Here is a 12,293-nt window from a genome sequence, read left to right on the forward strand (position 1 = left end):
TAGCAGCTGAACGGCTGTTGTTCGTCAACAAATCGTCTCTCTGACTGAGCAGTTCTCCATGAAGGGTGTTTCTTTTTTGGGACAGAGAGAAGTATAAAGAAGGGTAAAGGGGGAAGGAGAGGCTGGAGATGAGGTTGAGGCCAGGAATTCCGACACGCGCCTACTCCCGTGCCTCACCTGACTTCGCAAACAATACACCTCCGTCACGGCTGAAGGAGTGCGGGGCTCCGGAGCCAATCCGCAGGTCGTGAATCTCGACTGTTGCTCGCGAAGAGAGAGGGAGAGGAAAAAAAAAATACCGAGAGAACAGAAAAGCTACCGATTGCAACCGATCGCAACAAGCAGTATGGCGGCGCCGTTTTTCTGTCGCAACCGGGAACCGAGTCATACGCCCGAATAACCCGTGTTCGTGCATCTTCAAATTACTTATTTATTTTGCTGTTGTAAAGGTAAAAGGTATGTTGGGTTATTTGTTTTGTGTTATATAAATATTTTTTTTTGTAAAATCTCGTTCTTTAAATTTTTTTATAGGACGTGAAGTATTTGAAAGTTGAGTCAACAACATTGAAAATACTCTAAAATCGTGAAAATATATGAAATCCCGTAAAATTGTATTTTTTTTATTCCTACCGCGAAGTTGCACTAGCGATTGGTGAATCGGCACGTGTAAGCGCAAAATAGCTTAAAAATTTCTCTAATTTCACAGCGGCTTAGCTTTATTCTAATCACTTCTACCGTCCACAGGTTCGAAGTATCGAAACTCGCACTACAGCTACGAATGTCATCTCTCGGTGTCGGCACTTTTAAAGATTTAAAGTTTATTTGTGGAACAATTTTGGTTTTAAATAAATGTTGTAACAGTATATTTTAATATACTTAGACATCATTTTATGCACATAATAATTTTATTTGATTTTACCAAGCAAATCGGTATCATCCAGATGTTAAAATAATTAATACAATAATTGCACAGTGTTTTCTTAGCTGTTTACTCCGTAAAAGCATGCTACAAGGTTTTTCATATATTTAAATTAATTAATTGAGGTTTGTTATTTACAAGTTTAGCCATAATCTAACCCAGCTCTTAAGTTTACAGATAAATGCAATAATAATTATTGTTTTATTTCTAGCTGTCCTTTAATGTTCCACTTACCGTATAATTTATTTCTAGGTTCATTAGTTTGAAAGAAAACTGTGTTGTTTAAAAGTTTAAGTACCGCGATTCTCTAGCCGATGTAAGTCATTATATCAGCTGTTTCCAAATATTTACCTTTAGCTTTAATGATCCTAGTATAGTGTATCATTGAGGATACCAGACATTTTTGTTTACTTTCAAGATAGTTGCAAGGATACTAACTGCGCTAACATTTTTGGGGGAAAAATGACAGTTGGTTGCTTAGCCAGCGAACTGCTGTTTACGCCTCTTGAATTGTTTGTCTGTTACTGTCAGTGGATTAACTTGAACGTATAAAAAATTTAAATCGCCTGATATTACAGAGTCTGACTGACTGCCGAAATACTATTTATTGGTTGATACACAAGTTTGTGTTAGAATTGGGATATTCTTTCACGGCTATTTCCCCGCTGAATGCATCCTTGGAGTTGAGGGATCATTTATTTAAGACTGTATCAGTAAAGGACATATCCTAACTATATTGGGAATCAGAATATTGTAGTTAATCCTAGATTTTCGTTTTAGGCAACATGGAAAATTATTTAATTTAAATAATTTTTTAGTCTTCCCCATTGCTAGTTTGCACTGTATGTCATAGAGGAAACCCGAAGTACGGACGAAGAAAAAGGATCACACAAAATATACAGAAAGCAAGCCAAAATTAGCTGATGTTCAATGTTAATTGTAAAGACAGCACAGAGAATACAGTGGAAGGAATAAGTCAGAACAATAAAACAACAGAGACAATAACAGTGGGCTTAAAACGACGAGAACGTTGCAACGAAAACAGTAAATACAAACGAATAATTACTTGGGACAATACAGCGACAGAGGAACCCAACGACTAGGTATAGGTACTAAAAAGGTAATCTGGACATCGCACAGACGAACCCAGCGATGAAATAAAGCAGGTATTCTGACAATTAAATGACGACATCACAGATGAACACAGCGGTTTTCCTAAGACAAAACAGTTGCGACGTTTCGGGATCTGAGATCAGTTCCCGTCATCAGGCACTGATAGAGGACACTGGAAAACAAGTTGGTTTGTATAATTTCGATATTCTTTGTCTGTTCTTCGTGTTTTCGCTATGACATACAGTGAAAACTAGCCACGGTGTATGTCCAAAATAATTATTTAAAGAATGTTGTGCGTAATCCGAGATTTTCCTTTTCAGGCAAAATGGAAAATTGACTTCGCCATGGAGCACGTGAAGTCAAGTTAAGAGCTGTCGTTAAAGCTTCCCCCCGATCTTCCTGTGTTGCAGACAATGAAGACTAACGTGCAGCTGGTGATTCTGGCGGCGGCGGTGGCCGGTTGCTCCGCCTTCGTCGGCGGCGACGACCGCTTCGTCAAGAAGTACGCCATGATGAAGGTGGGTGGCCAAGTCAGGCCTGGCTTATAAATAGAGACCCGGAAATTTCGCGGATTCTTCTGGCCTCAGGATAGAATTCAAAGTTATAGGTGTGCTCGACCCATGTTTACTTTCCCATTGGTTGATTTCTTAGCGAGAACATTTTTATCCTTGTTATTTGGCACTACCTGATTCGCTTACTTCTCTCCTAGCTGGGCATCATTGGCTCACGGTCATAGAGGGGCGTGTCCAAAATCACTGCGGTCCAATCATGAACACAGAGCGAGAGTGTGAAGGTTGGCATTCTAGCTTGCGACTAAATGAATCCGCGTAATTTCCGGGTCTCTACTTATAAACAACGCAAGAACGCTTGACGCAAAATGGCCAGCGTCGACATTTTAGAGTTCCTGTTCATAAACTACACGACTACTGTTCCAACTATCAAATTTTATGCGTTTTTGGCTTGCTTTTCCGACAGCCGTATTCGAAGAAAAGTGTTCCGAGAACTTTCAAACACGCATACGTTATGTACATTTAAATTTGAAATTTTACCCGGTCGCGAAATATATCAGACAATTTTTCCCGTCCCTATTAATTTCAGTCATTTGAACGATATGTCGGTCTATAGTCCTAGTGCCTGTCTGTCAAATGACTCCGGAAAAAAATGACTTTCCGTATGATGCCTGTTAGTCTAGTTAGTGCATGTTTGTCTAGCGCCTGTCGGTCAAGTGTCTGCCGATCTAGAACCTGTCGGCCAACAACAGTCTTCCTGCCCAGTGTCTATCTGTCGAGTGACTTTTCGGCAAAATGAATTTCGATCTGATGCCTGCCGGTCTAGTGCTTGTCGGCAAACGGCCTTTCGGTCTAATGCCTGTCGATCAAATGACTTCCTGTTCACTGTAACGTCACTGCATGGTAAGGGAGAGGGGGGTGAGCATTAGGGGTGGTTGGAACTTCTATTGGGTTTTCCCCAAGTCCTGAGTTCTTCCGGTGCAGGAACTACACGCTTGTGTGGGAAAAATTTCCTCCCCAGGAGTTCAGGCGCGGGTGTGACCTTGAACCCCCACGGAGGACAGTAATTACGTCGCAGCGCCTGACCTTGGCCACGAGCAAGCACTGCGCTGTCGCGGCAGGCACCGCCTCTTCGCGCGCAGAGGGACGCGGGGGTGTGGTGGTGAAGTCGTCGTGTCTTGGCGGAGGTGTCATTTTCTTTCCTTCCTTCCTCCTTTTCGCGCAAGGTCCGGAGACCAGCGTGCGGTCACGTGGGTGCTGCGGGGAGTTCGTTCCCCCCCTGACCCCGCGCAAGACAATGCTCTCCCGCCGGCGAGGCGGCCTCGGGAATGACCGGGAGGCGCCGCGTCGCGCGTGCAAGAGCGAGCCAACACACACCTCCTCGGCCGAGAGAGGCCGACACGGTATGTCAGGTAGCGCTTCACGTCACAAGGTTGCGCACAGAGGCTAGAGACGACCCGGACCTCCTAGATTGCAGCGCGGCTCAGAAATACTTGGGTTGCCGACTCTGGTTCTCATACAAAAATAATCTTTTCTTCTTTTACAAAAGATTCCTTTAGAAACCAGTAGCCAATAAACAGTTTGTAATACTACAAGGAAAAAACATCGAAATTTTCTACAGCACATGGAAATACGTTTTGGAAACAACACTGAATATTTCTGGACGCACTTACGAAAATTTGTGCATAGTTTTAAATTTTGGTTGATGATGTATAAAACATTAATTTTATTTAACAGTGAAAACGATAAACGAATATTCAAAAAGTGGACTTTATTTTGTTTTATTATGCTTAGTGATGTTCGCAGTAAATACTGGAAAGCCATTCAGGGAACGGTTTACAAATATCTTTTAACTACTGGAGGTCTTGAGACAACACATAAATTCCCGGGCAAGAATCCGAAACCTATAGTATCACTGCGAACACTATTTTATAGTGATACAACTGTTTTCTCTTAAATGTATAAACTTACAAATACCTGTAATTTGAAATGGTTATTTCAGTGCCATTTACAAAATTAAAAAAATATTTGCACTGCATGAATTTGAGTCAACGCCGCGGTGTTGAGATCGAGCTTAAGGCACTCGCCGCGTGGAGCAAGATCGTTAAAGCATCCACACACGATCAGTACGAACTGCCAGTTCGGACTGATCAGTTGGAACTCCACAGTCCGTACTGCCATGTGTGTGCAAGATCGTTGGGCTCATCAGTTGGAACTGATGGACTGACGAACTGGTGGCTTCCCATAAAATCGGACTGTGGGCTCAAGAGCACTCAGTACGAACTGCCGTGTGTGGGAACAGCGTCTCTCCAGTCGAAACCGTCAGTCCAAAAAATAATTCCATTAGTCTTGCAGCTGAGTGCCGTGGCAGACATATTTGGTTATACTCTGTGGTTGCTTTGCTGTTTTTATTTCCTTTTTCTAGCTAAAAAGTGAAATTGCATAATTGCAACATCCAACGTTTCATCCACATTCTACGATGAAACGATACATCCAACGGTAACAGCAAACCAGAAGACTGATCGTGTGTGGGGAAGGCTTCAGTTCAGTTCAGATAGTTCGGTCGGAGCACCTGAACTTATCGTGTGTGCAGAGGACTTCAGTCCAAACTGTCCGTTCGAGCTGAGCAGTCCGAACTGGGAGCTGGACTGATCGTGTGTGTAGGGTTCCTTTAGCGATCACGGCCCCCAGAGCACCCGAGTGGACAACATGTCCCTCACATCCGCCTGTCGCCCGAACTGCCGCGAAGACACCTGAGGTCGGACACATGCAGCATGCTATCACGACACGACTGACAGTTGTTGACCTCCGTGCATTAACACCCCAGCAACGCACGTTACCACAAAAATTGCCGCGATTTAGACTCGAGGCGACTACATCGAATGACTGCTTCAACTTCTTGGTGAGCAGACTTTCTGATGCCTGCAGTGATCTGCGCATGGGCAAGAATTAAAAACATGAATTTCCAAAAAAAAAAGGCATACCGTATATCAGTGTGTTTAAATCCTACTATAGTTAAAGACTGTTTTTCACTGTTAATTAAATTTGAGCAAATATTCACTTGTTAAGTATTTTAAATGAAATTTCCCCAATATTACACTGAATGCAGATAGATTGGTATGATTGGTACAGGAAAGCCCTATTTTATATCATCCATATTTGAAGGAGTATCGTGACAACCCTTTCATTTTAAGAACGTGAGGTGGAATAACGTAACGTAAATGCGGTGTTGATCTGACATGAGGCATCGTTTGGTGTCACGCCGTGTCTCGTCCGATTCAGTGTGCGTGCAGCCTTAAAGGGGACCGTCTAGTCTGGCTGTATGTGCGTTAGCGAGGCGGGATGATACGCGCGACGCTCGCTGGTGCTTCTAGCGCGGTGTCATCTCTGAGCGCAAGGCTCTGAACTGGCACGCAGTCTACAGGTCGTGCAAAGGGCAACTGTGAGATTTTAGCGGTAATCATGATATTTTCATGGCAGAAGAATGAAGATAAAGGTGTACTTCGAGGCCCTTGGATGCTTTGCCGGGAATTTCGTGTCTAAAAATTATTCTGAAAACACATGTTTTATAAGCCATTTTCACTCTCCTAAAATTACAGTTTGAAAACTGAATACGGAAACTGAACTACTCATTCCGCCCTCAGCGCATTCTCAAATGCTTTTCGCCAAACAGACACCACTCGGATGTGCTGAGCAGTTTTCAAATGGCGTGGTTTTTCTTCTGGAGCTCTGCACACCGTGTGTGTGCGCGCGCGTATGTGTGCCCACGCGCAGGCGGGGACAAAGAAGCTAAAAGACCATCATCGCGTCCTTCCCACACCGTCTGGAGGTCGCTGCCGTGTGACCGGGAGAGTTCTCATCTCCCGATCCGTGTACCGGTGCGCTCACGTGTGAGATTGTGTGGGGCGTGCGGGGTGGGGGTGGGGAGAGAGCAACAACCCGTTGGGCGGCCCCAGGACCAGGTTCCCCGGCGGACGGAGAGGTCAGCCGTCGAAGTAACGGGACGGCGTAACCACCTGCAGCGTCGGCGATGGAGCGCCCCGCCTCGAAAAGCAATGTTCAGGGTACACTTCAGGAATGCATGGTTACTTAACTGAAACAATTTTATGCAGCTCCCTGCAACGGAATGTGCCTGAAAAGTATGTATCAGGATGGAATGCCATAGCGGCGAAATTAAAAAAAGTTGACGTCAAAGTCGTCAGTGGCAGATTCAAATTCGAATTTTGGAAGGTGTAGGAGGCGGGAATCACAGGAGATTTAGGGTGGAATAGAATATCTCCCAGTTTGTTTGAAAGACCAAAATTTTAAACACTATTAGCGACTTTGGATGTTTTTCAACGCTTTTCTGACGTCTTGGAAAGTCAACATTAAAACTATGGTTTATCTGATTTTATAAAATGAACTAAAATATAACTTTAAACAATTTTGATCAAGCATTTTAGTACTCGCCAGTGATGTGTAGAATCTAACCTCGGTAACGAGCAAGTTTATGAGTTCTCATGTCACAAATAAACTTATAATACGAAACTCGGAAACGAAATATAACGTAGAATTCTTTAAAATATTGCGGAGCCTGATGAAATGCGCAAATACATAGTTTACGCACCCGCCGCTAGAATTCGCTGCCGGAGAAGCAAATTTGACTATCGAATGATTCCATTCGCAGACAGAAAGTTCAATCTATATAATGAAAACTTGAATAAAATACTAAACCCCCGCTTTGGACCGGTTTTTTTCAACAAGGAAAATTATTAAAACACTGCCCATCTTGTAAAAATTCATGAAAAAGTAAATAATATAAAGTTTACCTTTGGCTTTGTGAACTTTGGTTCGCGCCATCTGTCATAGATAGCAGCACCGTCTGTTACACCTTCTCGTTCCTTTACTTCAATGCATTCACGAAATTACTCCAACCAAATGCTGCATACCGAGAAGTAAGTTGTTACTCATCAAAATGTAAACTAAACTTTTTTTTGGATTAGTTTTGTTTCACCCCTCCCATTTTTTTTTAAGTTTAAACTTTTTAGTTTGATATTCTTTAAAAGCATGTTTTTTTTTAGTTTTTTAAACTATATTTATTTTTAACTTTTTAGTTTCATATTCTTTAAAAGCATGTTTTTTTTTAGTTTTTTAAACTATATTTATGTATAATTATCATAGGGAAATGAGTTACCGACACTACCTATTACCATCTGAGATAACTATTTGGAGTTGCAACGTCACAAAGAAATGGTTAAGTCTCTCCGAATCATTTACAGTTAGATGTATGGATATAATCTTAGAATTTACCGGAAAAAAATCATTTTTTTTTTCGGCATGGCCGGGAGTAGAACCCGAAATCTGACGTCACAGAAGTCGCGCGCCTTAAACCGCTCGGCTAACGAACGTAATGAAATTGGTGGGACATTTTACAGTGATGAGCCACTCACTCTTAGTCGAAAGAGTTACAGACGGACAGACAAACATACAGGTGAAGCTAATATAAAGCATGTAAAATAAAAACTAAGTTTGTATTGAATAAGCTCGTGGTCGTGAACTCTGTTGACTGCGCCGCGGCAGGTGTTCGAGAGCTGCCTGGGGCCGGACGTGCTGAAGGAGACGAGGCTGGAGATGAAGGCGGCCTGCGCCAAGTGCTCGGGCGGCGGCGCCACCTCCGCCTCGCCGATGCCGCCCCCGGCCGCCCCCGACGCCGCCGCGGAGCCCGGCCCGGCGTCGCCCACGCCGCCCCCCAGGAAGCGCGGCAAGCCCCAGAACCAGTCCTTCGACCCGGCCAAGCTGCAGCAAGCCATCCTCGGCTTCAAGTCGCAGGTGCGGACCTCTCGCTCCCATCTCCTCTGACATGTCCACGTAACCAGAGACCGGAAACATTCGCAGATCCATCTCGCGATAGGCTAGAAGCCATGCTGCTTCGGTGAGTATACTCGCAGTTAACCTGAAGGATCCTTGGGCCAAATGGACGCACCTCAACAAAAATAAGTATCGAATCACGAGCATCCCATTTTATTGGTCTCACGAGTCAGTGGCCAATGAGCAGCTGTAATTCGGCCGAGTGTTTAGAGGTCCGCGAAATCTATCATAGAGGTCATTGAAATCGCAAATTTTTCCGGTCTCCACACATGAGTTATAATGATCGTAACTTAAAATATAACACAAGTTAGAACCATCAAAACTTAGAATATCACAACTTGGAAATTTCCATAAGTAAGAAGCACGTAAACACACAATACCGAACCAAAGACGTAGATAAATGTAACTTAGAACTTTACTTAGAATGGTACTCGCTTAGAAACACACTAATTAGAATGATTACAAGCTAGGAACACATAACCTAGAACTATAACAAGCTAGAACCAAATAAATTACTAAAAAATTGTATTATGTGTTTCTAAGTAATTTGTTAAAAGTTACGGCCGTATTCTAAATAACCTAGTTCCTGAAACACTTGGACCCTTCGTAGATTCATGATTAGATAACTTTACAAGTTTGATGCCACAGTCATACTCACGCTCTAGGAAGAGTAGACTGTTCATTGGCTGACGCAACCACACGGAATTTTAACCACTGACTCACGGTCTTCGAAGGCGTGTCAAAATAACAACAATCCAATCACTCAAGGGGAAGAAATGCGTCTATTTTTGAAGGGCAAGCTGTTGGTAAAATATATCGTGGAATGGTAGCGTGTCCACTAATGATAATAATTATCATTAGTAAAAAATAAAATCATGAAATAATCTTAGCTCTAATTATTAGAGCTAAGATTATTTCATGATTTTTTTTTTTTTACTTCAGTTTAGTGTGCTTATTTGTGGGCTTTTCGTCCCTTGTCTGTTCGTACAAATTTTGTAACTTCCCGATGAGCTAGAGACTAGAAACTTTGAACTTAGCTCAGAACTGGATGACGATGCTATATTAACTCGCTTTCTATCTGTTGATTTGTCTGTTCGGTACAAATTTGTTTGAATGTGTTTAGCAACGTCCCCGGATTCGTGGTGTTAGGCTAAGAGCAGACCAGTACAGTGTTGCGGAATGCATACTGCAGCACTCTGCAGGCGGTGCCTACAATCACCAACTGATCCAGTACTTTTAAGATTTCAATACGATAGAAGTCGGAATAGCTTCATAAACATGAACTAAAATTTTGGCCTAAATCTTTTGTATTTGTTGATTTTGTTATTTGATGCTCTTTTTACGAATTCATTAACACATTAAACCCCAAATTACACAGCCTGCGAAAATACAAATCTTAATATTTTCTCTGCTTTAAGACTTTTTCGACATGTAAAAAAATGGAATTATTTAAATTTAATAATTTATTTTATTTGTAAATTCTGCCCGCGCTGTAACCTCGAAGAATATTTTTTTTTATTAAATTAAAACTTGTAACCTTGAAATGCAGTTTAATTGGTTACCATTTTGTTTTACGTATACGTGCATTGTGGAAGCATGTAACTTGAATTGCAGAGTAATTGGGGGTCGTTACCACAACGCCGAACGTACAATAACGCCGAATACCATAACTGCTGTGTACCACAACGCCGAAATACAGTAACGCCGAAAAATGTTACTGCGGGGAGGGGGGGCCACAGGAGCAAAATGAAAAACAACTGAATGAATTTGTGTGCTAACCTTACCTAAACTAACCTTTGTGGCAGTCCTGCAATGACATTTTTCGGGGTTAATGTATTTCGGCGTTGTGGTACACAGCAGTTTTCTAGCTGTCAGCGTTGTTGTCAATTTGGCATTTCGGCGATATGGTTTTCGGCGTTATTGTACGTTCGGCTTTGTGGTATTTCGGCGTTGTGGTGCGTCCAAAGTAAATGGTTACCATTTGTTACTTTTACGTGCGATGTGGAAGCAGCAGAGACACGGCAGTGTCGCCACGCCACTGTGTGGAAGGGGGGCCCAAGCAGGCGACACGGTCGGGACGCTAAGTGTGGCTTCTCCCCTTGTTCCCAGCAGCAGTTCTCGCAGGGCTCGTACCCTCAGGCGCTGAAGCTCTACCAGCAGCAGTCCACGGCCTTCCAGCCGGGCGCAGGCGCCGGTTACCCCGCGCCGCAGTTTCCCCCCACCGGGGCCTTCTACCCGGCGGGCAACTCCCTGTACGGCGCGCAACCCTACCAGGCGTCCTTCAACCCCTACTTCCAGCAGCAGACGCCCTTCTTCCAGCAGCAGGGGCCCTTCTACCAGCAGCAGCAGCCGCTGTTCCCGCAGGGGCTGGGCTACTTCGGCCAGAGGGAGTCGGTGCGTGCGCACAGACATGTCCCTGTACTTCCACCACAGTTTCTATTGTAACTTTGCACAACACACGACTACGGTTATTTCTGCATATATCGTACCCTGAATACAAGACTATCGTAACTCAAAAAATCGAGTTTTCGAGATATTTTTTACCATAAGCAGGAAAATATCATTATCTAGGCACTGCAAGACTATCGCAATATTATATTTACTTCTACGGGACTTATGGCAAATAATGGTAAACATTATACAAGAATATGTGCAAGACTATGGCATCTGAGTTGTGATAGTATTGCACTGATTTTTGAGTAACGATAGTCTTGTACTCACGGTGCGATATGAAATAAGTTTCTCGAAATAACACTGAGCATTTATTACGAAAATTGATGCATAATCCTATTTTTTAAATGTATGTTTCATTCAAGTATCATTTTTTTATTCAAACCATCGAATATTCAACCATTTGACTTTATTTTGTTTTGTTTTGCTTTTTTTATGCGCGTAGAGAGCTATTCAGGGAACTGTTTACAAATAACTTTAACTGTTGGAGGTACTGGGGTAACAATTTACATAAATGCCCGGGTAAGAATCCGAACCCAGTATCACTGCGAACACTGTTTGTAGTGATACAGCTGTGTTCGTGTAAATGTACAAATTTTACCAATATCTGTAATTTTACATGGATATCGCTGTTTCATTTACAAAATATATATATATATTATTATAGTGTGCCTACATCCATCCTTTTATAGTTTCCCCTAGAAAAAAAATCATGCTAATCTGATAATAACTGCAATACATTCTTTGAATGATTCCTGTGACAGGGAAGATTGATTTTAACATAACATCCTGGGCATACGCCATAGTTTTATTACCTTTTATCTTTTTCCTGTGAAAACCAGAAAAAACTAGCAATGGTGCAAGTACTATATATAATTGTTAAATATAATTTTTATACTTAAATTATAGTTAATATTCAAGAGAATGTGCATTTTTCATTCTTCCATATTGCACACACGTGTTTGCCCTATAGTCTGATACTTATAAATAGATTTTCAGCAAGTTCCTTGAAAGTCACGTTTGACAAAATAGTTGCGAATCCTGGGACAAAGGAAGTTTCCCAAAGGACGAAATTTACACCTTAAAACAATTACATGGTATCGCACGCATGTGTTTCCATTTAGAAGAAAAAAATGTGTTCTCTTAGTACGAGACCAATATTTTGTTTAATGTGTTGCATAAGTTCGAAAAGAAGTTTTCGATTTGGTCCGGCAATTATACATATAGTAAACAGTAAAATATTTGATTTTAAAAATAAAAAGTGAGGATATATTTATGAACCAGTGATTTCATTTCCTATGTGAGAAAGAAAATATTCTGTTACTGAGGTAGGCTGGTCAGATTGTAGAACATCGACGTCCAACAATAATAATAACTCTGCGACAATAAAGTAGCAAATTGGTTTATAATGTTTAACTATTCAGGGTGAAACTGTCTTAGTTTCTATCATTCTA

General features: G+C 42.1%; 1 protein-coding gene across 1 annotated transcript in view; it reads left to right on the forward strand.

Annotated features, from left to right (window-relative positions):
- LOC134532261 (uncharacterized) overlaps positions 1 to 12,293 on the forward strand; it is a 36,565-nt gene that overhangs the window by 10,210 nt on the left and 14,062 nt on the right. The window contains exons 3-5 of the mRNA XM_063368681.1: positions 2,443 to 2,550; positions 8,101 to 8,349; positions 10,501 to 10,782. Coding sequence (XP_063224751.1) covers positions 2,443 to 2,550; positions 8,101 to 8,349; positions 10,501 to 10,782 — 639 coding nt within the window. The remainder of the gene's footprint in view (positions 1 to 2,442; positions 2,551 to 8,100; positions 8,350 to 10,500; positions 10,783 to 12,293) is intronic.

This window comes from Bacillus rossius, chromosome 5 (genome assembly GCF_032445375.1).
Source record: "Bacillus rossius redtenbacheri isolate Brsri chromosome 5, Brsri_v3, whole genome shotgun sequence".
Lineage (NCBI taxonomy): Eukaryota > Metazoa > Arthropoda > Insecta > Phasmatodea > Bacillidae > Bacillus > Bacillus rossius.